This window comes from Adiantum capillus-veneris, chromosome 2, assembly GCF_014529385.1.
Source record: "Adiantum capillus-veneris isolate H3 chromosome 2, ASM1452938v2, whole genome shotgun sequence".
Classification (NCBI taxonomy): domain Eukaryota; kingdom Viridiplantae; phylum Streptophyta; class Polypodiopsida; order Polypodiales; family Pteridaceae; genus Adiantum; species Adiantum capillus-veneris.
Genome location: NC_140932.1, coordinates 86,555,291 through 86,577,969, shown reverse-complemented (window position 1 = coordinate 86,577,969; position 22,679 = coordinate 86,555,291). Strand labels below are relative to the sequence as shown.

The window sequence follows — 22,679 nt, the reverse complement described above, 5'->3', positions numbered from 1 at the left end:
TTCTGGAAGATGCACACAGTGGTCCTACATGTGGCCATTACCCTGGTCACATCACGGTGCAAAAAATCTTACAAACAGGCTTATGGTGGCCCTGTATATTCAGAGATGCTATTGCTCATGTCAAAAGTTGTGATGTCTGTCAGTGATGTGCGCCCAAGCCTAGCAAGCAATCCAATCGCCCTCTGCAAGCATCTATGGCGTGGTTGCCCTTTGAGCGATGAGGCTTGGACTTTGTTGGTCCAATCACTCCACCTGCTCAACCCGGCAATCGTAAGTATCTCCTAGTAGCAACGGATTATGCAACAAAGTGGGCCGAGGCGGTGGCTACCATGGACTGTACAGCCGCCACTGTCGCAAAATTTTTGTATAAAAATATTTTTTGCAGGTTTGGGTGCCCTCTGGAAATCACTAGTGATCGAGGTAGTTGTTTCGTCAACGACCTAATCTCCACACTCCCGAACTACAAGATTTTTCATCGCAAATCTTGCTCTTACTATCCTAAAGCAAATGGGTAAGCTGAGAGCACTAACAAAGTGCTAATCGCGCTTCTCAAGAAAGCTTTTCACCTGCATCCAGCTCTTGGGCTCAGGCTATCGTTGGCACAGTTTGGGCTTATCGCACCTCCCTCAAGGTAACCACTAACTACTCCCCATTCCAGCTAGCTTTTGATCTTGAAGCAATTGCACCATATGAGTTCAACTCAGGTTCAGCAAGAGTGGGAAGTGTTCGCGTCACAACGGGGATTGCTTCCGCAAACCTCTCTCGTCTCTCACAGTTAGAAGAAAGCAGGATGTTAGCTGCACATGCTCTCCAAGCTGAGCAACTTCGTCGCAAAGCGTGGCATGATCGCCATCTTAGGAAGCCGAAAATAATACAGGGAACACTGGTGCTACTCTATCAAGCTAAATATCTGAAAAAAACTAAAAAGCTAGTCCCAGCTTGGCAAGGGCCATTCATGGTACAAGAAATTTTGCCACAAGGGGCAATCCAGTTAGTAACTTTGGACGGGGTTCCATTACCGTTGGTAAATGGCTCCAGAATCAAGTGCTATTATTCCTCCGAGTAAACAGTCTGAAACTGTTTCGAAATCTGTAACTGTTATGTTTAATAAGTTCTAATCTCCCATCTCTCTCCTCCCCACTACCTTCCCACCAGAACGGGTGTTCTGTTACTGTCTCTGTCTCTACAATACTCTCAGTCTCTGCTATGCCTGTATAAGTTTCCACCTTTCCTCCTTAGCTATCCTTTCTCCACTCAATAAACTCAGTAATTGGGATATTGTCTCGAACTTCTTAAAATCCAATCACTCTTTCTCTAAGTGTTTCTATCATCAATGTTATTTGACGTTCTTACTAAGGTCTTTCAAGTTGAACTCCTCACCTAGTGTGTTTTGTGATAGTTTCTTTAAGTTCACACGCTTCTCTCTGTAGCACGGAGTTGTCTGTCTCTATTGTATGCCCTTGCCATCTCTACTCTCTACTGCCCCAATCGGGTGCCTTGGCCTTGGTGTTTTCAAAGCACATCCTCTGCTGTCTTTAAGACAAACTTCACCTCTACTTACTTCTACTTACTTCAAGGCGCTATAGTTGCAGTCTCATCCCAACCGACTAACAGGCTACGGTCTTCCAGAAGAACAACCACAATTGCAAGTGTATCACCCGGTCTACCTCTACTCTCATATGTACAAGGATATAGCGATATATCCACTGTCATGCCCATCAACATGTTGCTTTAAGCTCTCACAATTATGGCCATCGCAAATTCGTGGTTACAGCTAGTATTTGGAGCAAGAAGATGCATACCTTGCACTAGGGTTCAACTTGAGGACTATCGCGATGATGATGTGATGTTATTTACTTTGTCAAAGGTCATTGGTCATGCAAGAAGCCGACTCTGGTGGGCTATTGTGGAGGACTACTCTGTTTATTCAAGGTTGCTTATGCAGGTTACATCGTTGGTCATTATAACATCACACGAGACCCAATTGAGAGCAACACAGCTGTGAAGAACTATCAACAAGGCCTATTCTAATCAGCTTAGTGCCAAAGAGAAAGTTCCATTGGGTCTTCCTCTACTTGTTATGCCCGCAAAGCTGTTGGAGCGAGTTACTGCAACTTTTTCACAGAAGTGACAAGTTCTTCACAAGGTATCTGATCCGCCTCTGCACTCTGTATATAAGTTTTACTCCCAATACCTCTCTATCTCCCAATTCGCCTCTCCCCCCCAAAATCCAGATTCGGCTTTTTACCCCTTTTCCCCAATTCGCCCTTCCTCCCAATTCGTCCCCCTCTTCCCTCTCCAAATTCGCCCTACCCCCCCTCCGAATTCGGCCCTCTCACAAATTCGGCCCCCAATCCCAATTCGCCCTGCTCACCCTCACCATATTCGTCCCCCTCCTTGTCCCAAATCGTCCCTTCCCCCCTTCCTCTGCCCAATTCGTCCCCTCCCAATTCCCAACTCGTTTTTTTTACTCTGCCCAATTCGTCCCCCCCCCCCCCATTCTCCAATTCGTCCACTTCCCTTTCTCCCAATTCGCCTCTCTCCCTTCTTCCAATTCATCGCCCTCCCCCTCTTCCCTAATTCGTTCCACCCTCTCTCCCAATTCTCCCTATCCAAATTGGTTCACCTCCCAATCCCGCTCGCCCTTTTCGCCCTACCCAACTGTCCCCTCACCAGTTCGCTCTACCCTTTCCTTGATAAAAAAGCATCCGGGTTGTCAAACGCATCTCGACCTCTATTTTTTAAGCGGATTTATTCGTGAGCCTTCCCTTCTAAGTAACCCTCTAGCCGCTCTTCCCAATTCGGTAGCTTGCCTATTCGACTTCTTTCAGCAGTTCGGCTTCTTCGCTTCCGCTCCTTCTAAAAGCAGTATACGGTAATTGAAGAGTTATCACATGTATGCAAGTGTGGATATGTATGCAATCGTGGATCAGTTTTTGAGTCTGACGTTCTTCTGGCTCTGCATTGGAACAACTTCGGTCTCTCGACAGGGTGTGCACATCAGTTAGTATCAGATTTGCAATTATCATGGCAGGTAGTAGCAAACCCTCGAGAAAAACAGTCAAGAAGCCACCACCTCAGCAGATGAGTTCTGCTGAAGAGGAGGAGGACTTGGAAACTAGCGGCCAAGATCTGGATGACTTCACTTCTAGTGATGCAGCGATGAAAGCTACAAAGCATCCCCAACTTCGGAGTCGGATTCAGAAGCTGTCTCTGAATCGGATGCATCAAAAGAAACAAACGTGAAAACAGCAAGTAAAAAGAAACGCAATCAAGAAATCATCCATGAGGAGATCAGTAGGCCGGCTACATCTAAAGGTCGCACACCATTCTCCTTGGTTGTTTATCTACAGCCGCCTCAACCGTCTCTCAGCCAAATCCTCTCCAAGGACCAGCTACAGACTATGCGTCTCACAGCACTGGCCGAAGATCTCCCAACCACTGTTCCTATAGAGATGATTCATGATCTTCCGAAGAAATTTCCCAAGGTCAGGGAAGGTTAGGCCATGCTATGGGTATGGCAACCTTTCCATCTGTGAAGCCTGCTACTCGAGCCTTCTCTCAGCTTTCTAAGGAGGCCACAATTCAGTCATGTGAGGAAATGCTCAGTACGGATCACCCGAATTATGAAAGAAACAAACAGCTCTTGGCAATCTTTAGATACTACTTTCTAGCTAGAGATGCCAAAGAAGATTAAGGGAAATGTGAACTGCCCACTACATTATCTCATTGGGACGGCCTTTACTGTTTGCTCCATGCCCAACCCTGTGGATTTCACCAGATCCTTTTTTCATCTTTACAGTCTCGAGCCAAAAGGTTACTTACCCAAGTGAGATCTGTGCAGCTCAGCTTCGAATGTTTCGCAGCCCCTCTCTTGATGTGGGTCGTAAGTATACATGTTACACCAGACGAAGTAGATGATGATACACGAAGTGTGCAAGGGAAAAGGAAATCCTTAAACATTCATGCTGATCCTAAAATCAACAAGAAAAAGAAGATCAAAGCAAAGGTGGCGAAAGACACAGTAGAGTCTCTACTCTCTTTGCCAATATCCGAGAGTCAACAGACTAAAGTAACACATCTTCCGCGGCGCTCTCTGTCTTTTACCCCTCTCTGTACTGGGCCAGCCTCGACTCACGAATTTCATGGCAAATCGGCGGATTCTCCCTTGGAGATTCCTCTACCCTTCTTCCCTAATATTCACCCATACAGAGCTGACTCCACCTGCAACTACCGTCTCAGCTCCTACTCTACCAGTAGTACCTACTCCTAGTGAGCCACCTATGCCACTTGGAAGTCCTCCAGTATCATCTTCAGGGGTGGCCGACTCTACTTCTCTATTACACCTTTCGGAGAAAGTATTACAAGTCTCCAGGAATGCTATCGCCACCATAGAGCTTGGAGCGGAACAGTTAGCTGCCACGCACCAGCGCCACTCTGCCATATACGCAGCTATGGACGCATCTCTGAAGGTGGCCGAAAGTGCCATCTCTGATTAGGATGCTACGATTTTTGCGCTACAACAAGCTTTGAAAATAAAGTCAGACATCATTGAAGACCTTAAAGCACAAGTACAAATGTTTCGGGAAATGTTTCTACATGGAGATAGGTCAGGCTCAGGCTCAGGTTGGCGTGGGGTTTGGATGGACTGGATCCAGGCCACCATTGCATACTGCAGGTCCTTCTCAGCACTTTATGGGACTCTACACACAGCCTCAGTCTCCAGTTCAGTACTACAGTCCACAGTACCTGCAGGGGTTTCAGTCATCGCCATCGTCTCACATGCATAGCGTTCCTTGCTGCGACGGTGTTGCTGGTGCACACCGCCATGGCTGTGTCACTCGTCGTCCTCAGTTCACTACCGGACAGGTGTTACCCTCTGCCCTGCAGCAGCTGGCGGCTCCTTTCACAGGCGGCCTGGTTATGGACAACAGAGCCCAGCAGCCTCTAGTCTAGTAGCGAAGTTCCACCATTGATTTGATGGCTCCACCTCCAGAGACTGATCCTTCGAGTGCACTTATAGCGACTACTCTTCCCTAGGTGTTTGGACTTCTTCGAAGCAAGAACTTGCTGATGCCATGGTTTTGCATTATCGACAGGTATTTGCTGCTCATTCTCAGGCATTCTCGGTTGTTTGCCATGCGCGTCAATTGATGCTTTCCTTTGTTCGTCCGATCATATCCCCACAGGATGCATGTCGCTTTGAGGACCATTTTACTGCCTCGGAATTGCATAGTGCTTTGCTTGATTTGGGCCGTTGGCGGTCTCCTGGTTGGGATGGGCTTACTGTGGAATTCTTCCTCTCCTTTTGGGAAGCTCTTGATTCTTTTGTTGCTTTTCATGATAAATGCAGCATGGCAGAAACAAGATTTGCCACTATCTTGGAAAGAAGGTTTACTTAAATTGCTGCATAAGCAAGCACTTTGCGAGCAATTCTCTCATTGGCGTCCGATTACATTGATGCCGGTGATTTAAAAGATATTGGCTAAGATGCTGGTGCACCGCATTAAGGACCATCTTTTTGCAGGACTTCATCAGGCTCAATATGGTTTCATTCCGCGTCGCCAGATTATGGACAATTTGGCTAATGTTATGATTGAGATGGAGTATGCTAAGTACACTCATCAGGATGTGCTGGTTATGCAAGTTGACATTGAAAAGGCCTTTGACACTGTACAGTGGGATTTTATTTGCTGCCACAATGAGGTGCTTAGGGTTTGGTCCTAAATTCGCAAATGTAGTTTATTTCTTGTATATATATAGTACGTCTTCGGGGATCTTGGAAGGCGAATTAACAGAGTCGTGGCCTCTTGGTTGTTCGGTCAGGTAGGGTTGCCCCCTTAGTGCTCTGTTGTATGCTATAGCTACTCACCCGTTGTTGATTTATCTTGATTACTTGACTTCTGTTGAGCGTCTTCATGGTTTGCGGTTACCTTCGGGCCGTACCTTTGTTGGCCAAACATACGCAGATGATTCGTTGTTTATGCGTCGTAATCAGAAGGCTGATGTCGAAGTGATTATGGAAGCTTTGGAACTTTTTGGCATTGCGGCTGGGCTTAAAGTCAACTTTTGTAAATCGAAGCTTTTGCCTCTTGTTTTTGTGATGGCACAGTCTGCTGTGGCCAGGTGAGATTGTTTCTCCAAGTATGATTACTAGGCACTTGGGTTATCCAATTGGATGAAATGTCACCCATTCTCAGAAAGTAGATTGGGTTATCCAATGTTTGAATGTCAAGCTACACTACTGGAAGTTATCCACGTGGCCATTACATATTCGTCTGTGAATTGTTCAGAGCATTCTTACGTTCAGTTATTTTTGCCGTTGATGCATTGGCCTCGTCGTTGTCTTGATTCTCTTATGTCGGACATCATGTCCCATCTGTGGCGGACTCATGCTCAGAAGAAAGGCTTGCGTTTGATGTCTATGGAGAAGTTTTGCACTCCTAAACGCATGGGTGGCCTTAACATTTTGGATTTGCGTAGGCTTACTGCCGACACTTGTGCAAAAAATTCAGCCTTGGACTCTTATGTTTGCACACCTTGGTCATCATGTTGTTACTTCCTCTTTTGGCCATTGGCAACCATCTATCTGGAGGTGGTTTTCGGCAAGATGGAAGGGTACATTCCTGGATGTCCTCTTGCTTCCACTTTAGTGTCTGCCTGGAAAGAGGTTACGATTCATCTTTCATGGAATCCTCGGCAGGAAGAGGATTCAATTTGTTTGGAGAGCCTCCATTGGAGCTGTGCATTTTCTCTTACTTTGGTCGATCGCTCCCCTCATCAGGCTTACTTTCTCTCTGGCCGTGGTGTTCGTGTGGTTGAGGATGTAGTCGATGAGGTTGGATATACTTTTGCGTTTTCCTTCGCCGCTCGCCGTTTTGGATTGGGTACGCATTACCGTCAGTTTTGGAGAGAACTTCAATGTATGTTGCTTGACTTTTTGCCAGTTTCGCCACTACCTGATGGTGATCGCATGTCTGATTGGGATCTTCGGGAAATGCCTTTTCGAGATATTTCTGCGGGTCACAATTATGCTCTTCTTCTACCACAATCATGGCTTACTGATCATTGCAATGCTCTTTGGCACATGCACGAATCTGATCTTTGGTGGAGGAAGCTTCTCTCCGCATTGTGGAAAAGCCATTTGCCGTTGAAAGAGCGGCTGTTTCTTTGGCACTGTTTGCTTGGAGTGCTTCCTGTTGGCACTTTTCTTAGGGCGCGTCATATTTGCCCTTCCTCTTGTGTCTGTTGCTCCAATGCAGAAGAGGATATTTGCCACTTGTTGCGGGATTGCTGCACTACTAGAGACTTCCTTCGCCTAGTATCGGCCTGTATGCGGCTCTGTTTTCCTGGGGTTGTTTTTCACAAACGGTTTTGGGTATTTGGCATTTTCTCATCGACACTACAATGGTTCACGCTCTTCTTTATGTGGGTTAGATACTGGGCTTACTGGACCCTGTGGAGTCAGCGTAATGCCTGCATGTTTCGTCATACTCATGCAGACCCGTTCCCACTCTTCAAGTTTTCCCTGAGGCAATCGTACGATTTGCTTTGGAAGTTGGTGATATCACCGCAGAGATACATCGGCTTTCCTATGACTGTTTCTAGCTACTCTGTACAGCTTAGTATTTTTGTGTTCTTCACATTGTATATTATCCTTTTGGTGGGTTTTCCTTGCTTTGAGGTTTCCCATTGGTAAATTAATCAAATAGATTTACAAAAAATGTGTGTGTGTGTGTGTGTGTGTGTGTGTGTGAGAGAGAGAGAGAGAGAGAGAGAGAGAGAGAGAGAGAGAGAGAGAGAGAGAGCTGCAGCCCCTTCCGCCATCGCCATTGGAAACAGCGTCTCTTGGAATGCACTGATTGTGGGATACCCACAATAGGAGTAGGGACAAAAAGCTCTAGGCTGTTTTCAGCAGATGCAAAGTGATGGCCTTTGTCCATATGAAATCACCTACACGTGCATCTTGAAGGCGTGCAGAGCCAGGTAGCTCTGGGCTATTTTCAGCAGATGCAATTGTTATTTAGGGGCTGTTGACAGAAAACTTCGTGCTTCCTATTGCCCTGCCTGTATGTGGTCGATATGTATGCCAAATGTGGTGCAGTTCAAAGAACACAGAAAGTGCTTGAGGAGCTTCTTGTCCGGAACGTTGTCACTTGGAATGCATTGATTGCGGGATATGCACAACAACGGGAGCAGGGCCATAAATCTTACCAAGGCAGCAGGATACATTTGTGATAGTGCGTTACTTGAAAATAACACTTACTTAGCCAACACGTTAGTCAGTATGTATGTCAAGCGTGGTCTACTTGTCCGAGTGCAACAAGTCCTTGACGAGCTGTTGTGCTTGGCATTGCTCGATGTGTATGCCAAATGTGGTGCACTTCAAAAGCACCTTGAGGAGCTTACTGTTTGAAACGGCGTCTCTTGGAATGCACTGATTGCGGGATACCCACAACAGGAGCAGGGACAAAAAGCTCTAGGCTGTTTTCAGCAGATGCAAAGTGATGGCCTTTGTCCAGATGAAATCACCTACGCGTGCATCTTGAAGGCACGCAGAGCCAGGTAGCTCTGGGCTGTTTCAGCAGATGCAGAGAGAGCAAATGCAATCACCTACACGTGCAGCTTGAAGGCATCTGACATCATGCAAAATGGGCAAAAGAGTTCACGATGATATTGTTATTCAGGGGATGTTGACAGAAAACTTCGTGCTTGGCTCTGCCTTGGTTGACATGTATGCCAAATGTGGTGTACTTTATAAAGCACAAAAAGTGCTTGCTGTCTGGAATGTAGTCTATTGGAATGCACAGATATGCTCAACAGAGGTAGGGCCAATAAGCTCTGGGCTGTTTTCAGCAGATGCAAAGAGAAGGCATCTATCCAAATGCAATCGCGTACTCTTGTATCTTAAAGGCATGTGGCATTAGGCAAGATGCTGATATGGGCAAAGGAATTCATGATGATATTGTTAGCCAGGGGTTGTAGAAAAGAAACGTTGTACTTGGCACTGCCTTGGTTGACATGTATGCGAGATGTGCTATACTTCATAAAGCACTCTTTGTATGCACACAGACACTCCATACGCCCAACAAACCCCCCCCCCCCGCCCCCCACACACACACACACTCGATTCTCTCTATACAGCACTCGCTTCATTTTCACAGGGCAGAGCAATATCCTCTACACAAGCAAACATCGAGAGGAAGAGATGACTCTTTCTTTTGTGATCTCACTTAAAGACTGTGCTAAGAACAAGGATTTGTACCAAAGCAGCAGGATACATGCTGATATTTGTGATAGTGGGTTACTTGAAAATAACACATACTTAGCCAACACGTTAATTTGTATGTATGTCAAGCGTGGTGGACTTGTTTGAGCGCACCAAGTCCTTGACGAGCTTTGGACTGTTTTCAGCAGATGGGGAGCTAGCAAATGCTATCACCCATCACCCACACGTGCATCTTGAAGGCATGTGGCTCTATGCAAGATGCTCTTGAAAAGAGAAATCGTGCTTGGCACTGCCTTCGTCGTTAGGAATGTCAAATGTAGTGCACTTCAGAAAGTAAAAAGGCTAGAGGAGGTTACTTTTCTGAATGGTGTGCACTAATTGCGGGATACGCACAAGAGGAGCAGGGCCAGAAAGCTCTAGGCTAATTTCAGCAAATGCAAGGTGAGGGCCTCTGTCCTGATGCAATAACCTACACATGCATCTTGAAGGCATGTGACTCTATGCAAGATGCTTTTATGGGCTTAAAAATTCATTTTGATATTGTTAGTCAGGGGCTGTTGTCAAGCAATGCCTCGATCGATATGTATGCCAAATGTGGTGCACTTCAAAAAGCACAAAAAGTGCTTGAGGAGCTTCCTATCCGGATGTCGTCTCTTGGAGTGCATTGATAGTGGGATACGCACAACAAGAGCCGGGCCAGAAAGCTCCAGGCAGTTTTCAGCAGATGCGAAGCGAGGGCTTGTCTCCACATGCAATCACAAACACATGCATCTTGAAGGCATGTGGCTCTATGCAAGATATTGATATGGGCATAAAAATTCATGTTGATAGTGTTAGTCAGGGGTTGTTGCAAAATATTGGTGTGGTTAGCAATGCCTTTGTCGATAATTATGCCAAATGTGGTGCTCTTGTGAGGGATGTTGTCTCTTGGAACGCACTGATTGCAGGATATGCCCAAAAGGGGCAAGGTCAGGAAGCTTGGGACCGTTTTCAATAGATGCGAAGCGAGAGACGCTATCACCTACGCATGCATCTTGAAGATATGTGGCTCTATGCAAGATGCTCTTGAAAAGAGATGTCGTGCTTGGGCTTAGCGGGCTCCTGAGGGCACTTGGGAATGACCCCGAGGCACCTGTGGCCAACAGGAGCAGGGCTAGAAAGCTAGTGCTTGAGAAGCTTCATGCCCAGTACGTCGTCTCTTCGAGTGCATTGATTGCAGGATACACACAACAGGAGCAAGGCCAGAAAGCTCTAGGCTGTTTTCAGCAAATGCAAAGCAATCCCTCTCCTGATGCAATCGCACGCACAACAGCAGCAGGGCCAGAATGCTCTAGGCTGTTTTTATTGGATGCAAAGCAAGGACCTCTCCTGATGCAATCACACAAGCGTGCATCTTGAAGGCACGTGGCTCTATGCAAGATTCTCTTGAAAAGAAATGTCGTACTTGGCATTGCGTTGGTCGATATGTGTGCCAAATGTGGTGGACTTCAGGAAGCACAAAAAGTGCTCGAGGAGCTTACTGTTTGGAATGGTGTGCACTAATTGTGGGGTATGCACAACAGGAGCAGGGTAAAAAGCTAGTGCTTGATGAGCTTCTTGTCCGGAACGTCGTCTCTTGGAGTGCTCTACGCAAGATGCTGATATGGGCATAAAAATTCACTCTGATATTCTTAGTCAGGGGTCGTTGAAAAAGATGTCATGCTTGACGATGCCTTGGTTGACATGTTTGGTAAATGTGGTGCACTTCAAAGAGCACCAGAACTTCTCAAAAATCTTCCTGTCTGGAGTGTGCACTCTTAGAACACACTGATTGTAGGATTTGCCCCACAAGGATAGGTCTAGAAAGCTCTAGTTTGTGTGCAACAGATGCAAAGCGATGGCCTCTCTCTTAATTGCAGGATTTGCTCAAAAAGGGCAGCGCTAGAAAGCTCTAGGTCGTTTTCAGCAAATGCAAAGCGAGGGCTCCGGGAGAAAGATGTCATGCTTGGTCGTGTTTTGATCGATATGTATGCCAGATGGGGTGTCCCAAAGACTGCGACTTTGTGTATATGTGTGCGTGTGAGCCTACGGACGGACAATAAGGCAGATTCAACATACCCTGAAACCAAGCACATCAGAAGTAGGCATGATAGCAAAAGTGAATGCATCAGTCAACATGTTTGCAGAAATCGCCATATGGATGCCGAAGGCAGAACATATATCATTGAGAAGGTGGCGGAACAATGTAAGGAAGGTCTAGAAGCGGATCCATCCAAGATTGTGTGTTGATCCACACGACCAATACCAAAGGTACACTTATATTTCGTAGTTTGATTTCCTTTATGTGATCCCAAAGGTACTTAGATTGCATCATGTACATATTAAAGCATTGAATTTACCTCATTTTCATTCAAAAGATTGTAGATGAAGGTGACAAGGGTTGAAGAATTTTTGTGATGCCCAACAAAGGGACACATGGACAATACACGACGACATGGCAACGTGGAATGATACATGTCTTCATAGAACATCGGTAATGAGTGCTTTCTTGTAAAGCTGTAGTATTTTTACAGTAAAAAAGTCTCTCCAACATTGGAGGAGAAGCATAAGTCTCCCTTCAACATTGAAGGGGATAAAAGTGGCGGGGGAAGGACACGTTCCCTACGGTATTATTATAAATGTGGAGAATGGTGACAACTCCATAGCATACATACGTATGATTTTTTCTTTTTTTTAAGGGCACAAGCGTCGCAAATGCATCTCTCTTTGTTCTAATTATAATGTGCAAATTTTCATGTCGACACATCTTTTACTGCAAAATCTCATTTGTGATGCGAGGTCATAGAGTTTTTGGCGAAAGCTTCGAGGAGAGATGCTATGGAGATTTTTGAATGAGAGACGATAGGAGGTGAAAGGTACAACATTGCTCCTCTTGGTTAATTCACACCATTTTCACAGCAAATCAATCAAGGCATACTAGTTCTTTTGTTGGGGGCTCTTCTTCTTTCTACTTTCATTGTTAGAAGTCTGTTCGGTTCTCTGCGTCATGATCTCATCTGTGGGGTAAGTCAGACTGCCTGAATGTATGGCAAAACCCCGTTTCGCATGACTCATCAGTTCTTGAATAGAATCTGACTTTTGTTCTAAGCAGTGATCGCGGATCTCTATAGGAAGTCCGCAGGAAAACCGCTCAATGTGTTCGTTGAACGAGATCTTCTTAAATGAAGAAGCTGGTAGAAAGGAGCTCCAAAATCTCTCGCAATATGCGTCCAAAGTATCTTTCTTGGTCATCCGAAGATGATTCCAAGCAGTTCGTATATCTCGTTCGTACTCTTGAGTCAACCAAGAAGAAATAAAAAGCCTTTTAAATTTCAGCCATTTAAGTGGCGCTTTCTTGTTCAATAGAAGGGAGGACCACCATGTTCGAGCATTTCCCTTGAAGTAAGAGAGAGCCCTTCGAATCTTGGAGTGCTCTGAGTAATGCCCTCCAGAGAAAGCTATATCAAACTGCTGTATGAAGGCCAAAGCCTTCGAAGAATCTCGAAATCCAGAAAACGTGTCAAACTTAATTGACTGTCCACCTTCTTTAAATTCTCGGGACTTCTTGCTTTTATTCTCGAGAAAGTCATACTGGTTGGCTTTATAGAAGTGCTTCTTCTTTGCGTAAAATCTATGATCGTCGGAGTCCGAACTATTTGAAGACGAGTCCTCTATAGAACTGTCAGAAACTGGGCGAAACTTAGGTTTCTTTGCCTTTTTCTTGCCCTTTCCGAAGCGTTGCTTTTTGCTTTGCTTTTTCCCTCTCCTGTTTTCTTTGCTCGAGTTAGAGGAGCTAGAAGAACTGTCAGAAGAAGAAGAAGAAGGACTGGGTACTCCTTCCACTCGCACATGCTTCTTCTGCTTTCTTGCTGAGGCAAAAGTAGATGATGACCCAAATAACCTGGGAAGTCAGTTCCTTTCTTCTGCTTTTTGTCGTGCTTTTTGGCTTTGTTCTTTATGTCAAAAAGCTGGCTAATCCGTGTATCAACCACCTCTTCCAATTCCTGCTCTGTAAACATCCTCGGAGTAGGAGGTTGCTTGAGTGCCAGTTTGAGGGGTGGCTCCGTGGTTTTCTGCCACTGTGAGTGCACCTCGTTGAAGGATGTCTGAGTCAAACATTTTGCAAATTTTGGACCTTTCGCAAAGTTGATCATCATCTTTGTCGCGTCATCGACTAATTGCCGATGGTCCACCTCTTCAATCTCTGTCTGAGTAGGCCGAGGCGGGCCGTACTCTCTGTGAGAATCTTCTTCGTGATCTCTTCCCGCTCTTTGTTGGAATCCATAAGTGTCGCGTGAAAAGGATCGGATCTCCCAGCAAAGAGATATCGGCCGCACTCTGATACCACTGTAACAAACTTGGACACTCCAAGTCAAGATTCTACCGCGACACAGCAGAGATTCACTTAAAGACAGCTCACAATTCACATTCGATTCGACACGGCCCGGTGGAGTTCCGTGTCAAGAGGTATTGGCCCCAAAGACTGACGCCCCTTTCGATATTTCTTTTTGTATTAATTTGTGCTCAATGTACAAGGGAGTGGGAGGGTTCTCACTCTATGACTGTGCGTCCAGATGCTCTGAGTTGTGAGGCCCTGCCCACCTAACTATTGATTACAAGGGATGCCCAAAAGTAGAGCCCCACAAGATTTCAGTAAAAAGCCTTGAAAAATAAAACAATTTGACCCCAAAAGCTGCCAATTTCAGCCTACGCAAATCAGCCAGCACTAAATTTGACCCCAAAAGCCGCCAATTTCAGCCTACACAAATCAGCCAGCGCTAAAGTTTCTTTTTCTGTATAGCTTTTTCCATGTCAGCCTGCTGGCGCTTTTCCCGCCGTAAATCACGGAAGTCCGTACGGCATGCCACGTCAGCAATGCGAAAATTGCGCTGTGAAACCCTGAACTGCCAGCCGGGGTGTGTGTGTGTATTTGCTGCCCCACTTCACATTGTGTCCAGGGGCCAGGCACATCACCAGTTTGTGACACTTTGTGTGACATGGAGCGTGAGACAGAGCTGCACTACACATGCCGCTGCCTCGTCTACTACGAGATACGAGGCCGCTTCTATTATACGAGGCCGCTTCTATTGCCTGTTCAAGGAGGGTTTTGGACCACTCTCCAGAAGCATGGGGTACGAGGATTAGAGATGCTTGGGTTTGTTCTTGCTCGAGCTGCGCAGACACAAAGAGAGCCTGATGAGAGGAGAGGCTAGCCAGTCTCAGAGACGGATCACAGATTTCTTTAGAGCAGACACTGGATAACCGGAGGAGCTACTACCACAATAGAGCTCACATTCGTCTCGCACCAGAGGCACACTGATCGACCGAGTGATTGAGCTGGGAAGATCCAAACGCCCACGACTGCGGAGTACTACATAGCATCGACAAAGGCTGCATGAGAGGATTCGAATCACTTTGGCCAGGCATGCACGACGCCCCGGTGAGACTACTGACCATGGAGGGGATTGATAAGATCCGCCAGTGACCGTTGCTGGATCTCCTATGATTTAGCTATTTAGCTATCCCAGCCAGCTGCTTACTTTGCTTAGTTCACATCGAGCAGCTTAGGATTCCATAGTATTATTATTTTGTTATTCTGACTTTGTATCAGATCCACCACATTGTAACTTTCTGGTCTCATAGGTCACTTTGGCCTTTTGAAGACGTTAATATAACATTTGATTTGATATCATGTCTCTCTAGCCAAAAGGATTAGCCCAATAATGCATATAATTATATTACCAGAGCAGAAAGGCTTCATCAGGGGCAGATTTATTTTTGATGCAATAATTTCCTCGTGGGAAGCTATGGATTATGCACAGGAAAGTGAGCAAGAATTTGTCTTCTTCAAAATAGATTTCGATAAAGCATATGATAGAATAGAATGGTGTCACAAACTGGTGACGTGGTTGACCCCCGGACATACACTCACACACCCTGCTGCATGAAATGTGCCGACACGCTGACGTGGCCAATGAAAAATCCGCCGCAAAACGCATTGACATGCTAACGTGGCAGGCTGTACGACAATAGTATGGACGCTCTGCTTTGTGCCCTGATAGGCTGTACGGAACTCCGAAAATTACGTTAGCGAGCTTTTGGGCACTATGGTTTAATTTTTGCGAAGCTTTTGGATTACATTTTCTTTTAAGTTTAAGAGCTTTTGAGTTTGAGATTTTGGGGATTTGCTTTTGGGCATCCCTTGTAACAATAAATATGTCTGTTGGGCTTTCATTACTCAGAGCATCTGGACGCAGAGTTGGAGTGTGAGCCCAGCAGACTTCCTTGTACTTTGCATTAAGATTAATATTAAAAGAAATACCGAAACGGGTGCCAGTCTTTGGGGCCAATACCTTTGGGCACGGAACTACACCGAGCCGTGTCGTCTTTTGTGAACTATTTTAAAGTGAATCTTTGCTGTGTCGTCGTAGAATCTTGACTTGGGCTGTCCAAGTTTGTTACAGTGGTATTAGATCACAGAAAGATTCTTCTTCTACGGTGGATTCGATCCTTTTTGCAGTGCACAGTTTTTGGGAAAGAATCTTCATTTCCCGACCTTGAATTGATTAGCCACTCCCACCCTTCATACACGCGCATTGGGCATGCTCCCGTCTTCATTGCTCTGTCTTACAGGGCATAAACCCATAAAGAATCCCAGATTACACATGGGTTCTCATGAAGAATTTGATAGAGATGACACCTCTTAGTGGGAAGGCAAAGAAAAGTTGAAAATACGGCGCGGGAACTGAAGAAAGAATGAAGAATTGGGCAATTTTTTTTTTAGACAAGTTTGCCAGAATGGAGTACAAATGTCAACTACATATTGGCATATGAGTGAACAAATTGATTAAGTACTCCAAGGACATGAGATTGGCGAGACACTTGAAGAATTACCCGATTGATAAGATTTACTTGAGATGGTATGTAGCCATTGCTTCTCCTCTCAGGTCTGCAGGAAAGCTGAAAGGCCAGACGAGTGCAAAAAAGCAGAACTTGGACTCGCAGAAAGAGATGGATAAGAACTCTTGAAAGGAAGATGAACCATAGAACATAAATTTGAGAGTTATAGAGCAGCAGCTGAGTGCGGAAGAAAAGAACAGATGAAAGCAAATCTGGTACCACGTTGCGTGGGGCCCGAACCGAATGAGATGAACAAAAAGTACAAAAATTTGCTGCCCTTGGGGCAAAATGAAAGATCAGGAAGCTCTCATTTTCTTTGATGGAGGAGCCACGACCAACTTCTTGAATTGGTGGCTTGATTTGAAATTATACTCGATAGGCTAAGGCCACAAGCGGAGGCAGTTCTAGCGACACCCGGATGGGATGTTGCCATTACACCAATCATTGAAAAATTTCATTTGCAATGTCAGGGGTACTTAGAGAGGACTTCTACGTAATGCCCTTAGGAAGGTTGTGCCGTCCTCCTTGAAATCCCTTGTTACCACAAGAACAACGCCGTGGTTGACTATCGGGTTGAGAAAGTGACTTTGACAAATGAAGGGCAAAGAGATTGTACTTGATGAAATCCAGTTTCTTTACTCGATTTTTCTTGAGAGAACTGAATGATGATTGAAGGTCGAATATGTTTAAACTCGAAAAGAAATGACAAGATTTTTTGCAATAGAGGTTAACTGTTTCTTTGAAGGCGTACAAAGCGAGTTACCTCCTTTACGTCGTGAAGATCACATGATTGATTCGTGGTAGTACACCACCGAAACGGCCACAATACAGAGTTAGGCGAGGCCAAAATAAAGAACCAATGAACCAGAACAGATTTCCACATTTACGAGGATCGATGATATACTTGACAGACTTCAGAATTCTACTCGCCGAATTGATATGTAGAAGTGATTATCATCAGATCTGTATTGCTCTTGGAGATGTCTACAAGACAGTTTTCAGGACGACTTTTTGGATTTTCAGAGAATACCGATCATTTGTGGGTTTTCCAGACACTGAGGAAGCATAAATTGCTTATACATGTGAAAAAGAGCGAGTTTTTCTTACCTGAGATACATTTCTTGGGACACATCGTCTGAACAGAAAGAGTATAGTGTAAGAGACTTGGACTCTCCAAGTCGAGACTCTACCGCGACACCACAAGAGTTCACTTTAAAACAATTCACAGTTCATAATCGATTTGACATTGGTCCGACGGAGTTCCGTGCTTAGAGATATTGGCACCAAAGTCTGGCGCCCCTTTCGGTATTTCTTTTTGTATCAATCTGCAACTCAAAGTACAAGGAAGTGGTCGGGACTCACTCTCAGACTCTTCGTCCAGATGCTCTGAGAAGTGAGAGCCCAAGCCACTATTAAATAGGTTTACAAGGGGTGCTAAAAGCAGAGCCCAAAAGCTTCAAAATCAAAAGCCCCTTAAAATAAAGCACTTCTTTTCTTTTCTCTCTCAAGCCATAGCTTGGTAAAATAAAGCGCGTAGCCAAAAGGAGGCCAAAGCTGCCGTAAAAAAAAATGCCTACGCAAAGTTGCCACATCAGTTGTACAGATTTTCGTGATCTGCGCCGCAAATTGCAGGCCTGTCCGTACGATGCAGCCACGTCATCATTTGAGCAGGGGTGTGTATGTACTGGACTGTTTTCAACAGTAGGGCTTGTGTGTGTATATTGGACAACCATGTCACCAATTTGTGACATACCCCCCTCTTGAAAGCATTGTAATCGCCCTCGATTACGCCTGCAAAACAGACAGAAGCCATAAACTGTCTGAGCAGACACTGACTGTTAATACCAACGCACTAGGAACACACATCTAGCACATGTACCAATCGACAGTCACATCACACGACATCACTTTGACATCTTACATTCAAAATTCATTTAGATCTCATACCATGATTTATTGGCAATGCAATTAGCAATCGCATCTAGATCCACTCAGGACTTAATAGATGCCCGATTGACTAATCCCTATTGCAACCATGTCTATCGAGATCATTCAGACCAAAATGCTGCAGTTATTTTGTCTATCAATTTCTCCACTTAAACAAGTCAAGAACAAATCAGAATCATATTATCGGGAATTCCAGTTCATAAAGTCATTACAGCACAATATTGTCAGCTCTCAGTATTCTTGAAGCTCAAAGAGACATCAATGACTCTAGTATCAAAAATCGAGGCATCTGTTGACAAAGGAGAGGAGTAACTCCCCTCTTGTGCATACCCGTTGTACCAGATATCCGACCAAGCTGAATGCGAGGTTCCATTTGGAATAGACTATGCTAAACCAAAAGCTTCAAGGTAAAGATTCACAATCTGAGAAGTATCTGCTAGGTCCTCCTCCTCCATCCACTTCGTATCCAATGCAGGATAGTTCCTGAATTTAACCAAGAACCGCCTTATCACTTTACTCTTAATCTTTATGTCTTTATGTGCCAATATCTGTTCGAGAACAAGCATCTCCTCGTTTTCTTCCACTTCGGGTTGCTCATCAGGCTCTCCATCTTCGGGTATATCGCCTTTAAAAGCTTTAGGCGACTCACATGAAAAGCATTGTGGATCCTCCAAGTTTCGAGCAGCTTTAGTCGAAAGGAGACATCATTTATCTTTTCGAAGATGTGGAAAGATCTGTAGTATCGCATACTAAGCTTTGGAAAAAGCCTCTCCTTCCCATTTTCTTTCTCAGGCGTACCTTCTTAAAACGTAAGAGCACCCAATAGTTTTCCTTCAATTTCAAATCGCAACGATGGCGATCTCCTACCTTTTTCTGTCTTTCTTGAGATTTTTGCAAAGCCTCACGGACCTTGGCAAAAGCCGTGTCCAAGTCTCGCGTGTACTCATCGGCTTCAAAAATCTTATCTTTCGTGCTTAGGAAGGGCGAAACCTTTGTACCACCTTCAATAATCTCAAATGGCGCCTTCCCCGTCGAAGAGCGTATCGTGTTGTTATAGGAAAATTCTACCAAAGGTAAATACTTTTCCCATCGAGTCTTCTGATCCGAGATGTAAGACTTCAATAAATCTGGTACCATTGAATTGGCAATCTCAGATTGCCCGTCAGTCTGTGGGTGCAAAGATGATGAGAATTATAACCGCGTGCCAATGTTCTCCCAAATAGCCTTCCAAAACAAACCCGTGAATCTGGGGTCCTTGTTAGAGACAATCTTCTCGGGCATGCCATGTAATCTGAAGATCTAGGCCATAAACAGTCTCACTAAGTGATCCGGCTTGACTATTTTCTTCACTGGAATGAAATGAGCTTGCTTGCGAAACCTGTCAATAACAATCCAGATACCATCATGACCCTGTGTCTCGGGAGATCAAAAATGAAATCCATTGCAATACTTTCCCAGGGGTAGGTGGGTATGGGCAAAGGTTGTAACAATCCTTGTGCTTTATGCCTGTCAAACTTGACCTTTTGGCATACCAAGCAATTGCGCACAAACTCGTCCACATCCTTCTTGAGTCTCAGCCAAAAGCAATATCTCTCTACCCCATTCAAGGTGGTAGGAATGCCGCGGTGACACGTAAAAATGGACAGTGGCATTCGGTCATAACCTTTTCCTTCAACGGCTGTGTAACGCACAACATGGTTTTCCTCATCAAATAGCCATCCCGAATGGAATATCCCGCTACTATCTCCCCATTACCTATCCGAGTGAAAATATCTGCAAAATCTGTATCTCTGGCATACTGATCGACCATATCCTCGAAGCTCCTATGGTGTATCGCAAAAATAGCCAAAACCAACGGCTTCCGAGACAAAGCATCTGCCACCAAATTCTTCTATCCCTGCACATGGACAATTTGGAAGTGAAACTGTGACAAGATGTTCGCCCACCGCATCTGCTTTTCCGATAGCTGCTTCTGTGACAAGAAGTAGCGTAAACTCTGATGGTCTGTGAAGACAGTAAAATCCGCTCCGAGTAGGTAATGTCACCACTGAGTAAGAGCATGGATAACCGGAAAAAGCTCTTTCTCATAAATCTGTGCCGTCAATTCTGGCCTTGAGAACAATCGGCTCTCGTGGGAAATGGCATGGCCTTCTTGCATTAAGACCGCACCTAGACTACGACCACAAGCATCACACTATACTTCAAATGACTTTTGCATGTTCGACAAAATCAAAACTGGTCCTGTAGTCAATTTCTCTTTCAATGTCTGAACGGTAGTCGTTTCTGTGGGTCCCCACGAGAAAGAGACTCCTTTCTGTGTCAAGATATGCGAAGGGGAAGCAACCTCTGCAAACTTTCTAATGAACTGCCTATACTACGAACACAATCCCAAGAAACTTTTAACTTCATGGACATTCTTCAAATCGAGCCAATCACGGATAGTCTCTATCTTGGCCGGGTCCATTTGCACTCCTACTGCTGAGACAATGTGTCCCAAAAAGTGCATCTCTGGTAGGAAAAATTCACTTTTCATTGCATTAATCACCAACTTGTTAATCACCAACTTGTGATCTTGTAATGCATGAAAGACCCGTAGCAGATGTTCTCTATGTTTTGCCTCATCCTTGGAGAAAAAAATGATGTTGTCAAAGAAAGTCAAATAGTCTGTACTCTCGAAAAATCCTGTCCATCATCCGGTTAAATGTCACAGGAGCATTGGTTAGGCCAAAAGGCATCACCAAAAGCTCAAATAACCCAAAAGTCGTCCAAAAAGCTATCTTGTAGACATCTCTCCACGCAATTCGGATATGATGATATCCGCTTTTCAAGTCGATCATGCTAAAGCACGAGGATCCCTGTAGTCGATCAAGAATATCATCGATCCTAGGAATCGGAAATCTATTCTTGATGGTGATTTTGTTGAGAGCTCTATAATCGGTGCACATTCTCCAGGATCCGTTTTTCTTCAAAACCAACAACACTGGAGAGTAATACGGTGAAGTACTAGGCTGGACAAGACTCTTTTCCAAGAGGTCTTTCACTTGGTTCATAATCTCTTCATTCTGGGCTTAGCTCAGACGGTACGGTGGCCGGTTCGGTGGTGTGCTTCTAGGTATCAGATGAATAGTATGATCCTTAGGATGAGCGGGTGGTAACTCGTCTGGCAGGCCCTCTGAAAAGCAATCGGCATGAGTGTGGAGAAAATCTTGGCGTTTGTTACCAAGTTCAGACATATTTGTCCTATTCTCATCATTCAAGTCTCTCAAGAAGATCGAGTAAACAAACAGACTGGATTTTATTAATTTTGAAACGGCCGAAGCCGATACAATAGGGACAGACTCGCCTTAAGTTTCACATAAAGTACAATGGTTCGACCCTTTTCAGTAGTCAATGTCGCTTTCTTCGCGCGATAATTGACCACGGCGTTGTTTTTATGGTACCAAAGGACTCCCAGGAGGACATCACAACCTTCCAAGGGCATTACGTAGAAGTCCTTGTGCCCCAAATACCCCCGACAATGCAATCGAAGTTTGCCAATGACAGGTGTAATGGCCACGGCCCTGTCGGGTGCCGCTAGAATTGCCTTTGCTTGTGGTCTCATTCGATTGGAAGTGATCTCGAGACACGCCGCCAATTTAGGTGAAATGAAGTTGGCCTTGGCTCCTCCATCAAAGAAATTCTGGGCTTCTTGGTCTTTCACTTTTCCCCAAGCTCGGCAAATTTCTGTACTCTCATCAATCGTGCTTGGGTCAGTACCTATGAAATCTGGAACCAGTCCTGCTTTTATCTTGCCTTTTCGTTCACGTTCCTCAGCTGCTTTCGAACTCTCAGGCATTTCTTCATCTTTGTCGTTCTGTTCTTTCGGTGCCTTTCTAGGGCAGTTCGCGGAGATATGCCCAGTTTCCCGGCATCCAAAGCACTTCCCCTCCTTGATGTAGAGAGCTCTCTCTTGAGGAGTGAGTTTGGGTCGTACATCCTTTTCTTTCTTTTCTGGGTTACTCTTCTTCTCTCTACTTCCATTGTTCAAAGTCTGTTCGGTCCTTTGCGTCATGATTTCATGTGTGGGGTAGGTCAAATTGCCTGAGTGAATGGCAAAACCCTGTTTCTCATGACTCATCTGAGCCATAATCCTACCACCACAAAACCGAGGAGATCCTGGTGCGATCAACTTGGACATCGGCAAGCCGAAATGATCCTTACATATCCCTCCCTGTACATAGCAAGCTGATCCTTGATTTTGCGGCGTTCTTATCGATTAGGGTGAAACACGGTCATGATCTCATTCCATTGCTTGGTCACCTCCCCATCATGCTCCTGTCCTGCACCTTGAAACTCTGGATCCAGTACAAGAGCTGCACCATGGAAAGGGGAAGCATAGGAGTCCCATATGCTCTGACAAAGCTAGCTAATCTCCTCAAACCTGTCTGCATCTGGCTCAATTTTTTGGAGGGCCTCCACTATGCGATCCATGGCCTCATAAACCTTGCCAATGCAAGGTTGCATGCCATCAACTACTTGAAGCAAGTGGAGTACCGGCTGCACCATTTGGTCTATAGTCTTCAATGACTCCCAAAACTGGGGATCC

At 45.1% G+C, this 22,679-nt stretch overlaps 1 protein-coding gene across 1 annotated transcript; it reads left to right on the top strand.

The window, feature by feature from the left end:
• The first annotated feature begins 5,490 nt into the window (after positions 1-5,490).
• Positions 5,491-7,608, top strand: LOC147463120 (uncharacterized). Its single transcript, XM_086495480.1, has 4 exons — positions 5,491-5,706; positions 5,831-6,126; positions 6,208-7,371; positions 7,503-7,608. The coding sequence occupies exons 1-4, from the start codon at positions 5,491-5,493 to the stop codon at positions 7,606-7,608; spliced, it is 1,782 nt and encodes a 593-aa protein (XP_086351606.1).
• The last annotated feature ends 15,071 nt before the right edge of the window (positions 7,609-22,679 follow it).

Bases quoted from the DNA above. Each gene is read 5' to 3' on its own strand.
- LOC147463120 (XM_086495480.1), top strand. From the start codon at position 5,491: ATGCTGGTGCACCGCATTAAGGACCATCTTTTTGCAGGACTTCATCAG. The intron at 6,127-6,207 runs GTGAGATTGTTT...CTCAGAAAGTAG, and splicing joins GCACAGTCTGCTGTGGCCAG to ATTGGGTTATCCAATGTTTG. The intron at 7,372-7,502 runs GTTTTGGGTATT...ATACTCATGCAG, and splicing joins GGGGTTGTTTTTCACAAACG to ACCCGTTCCCACTCTTCAAG.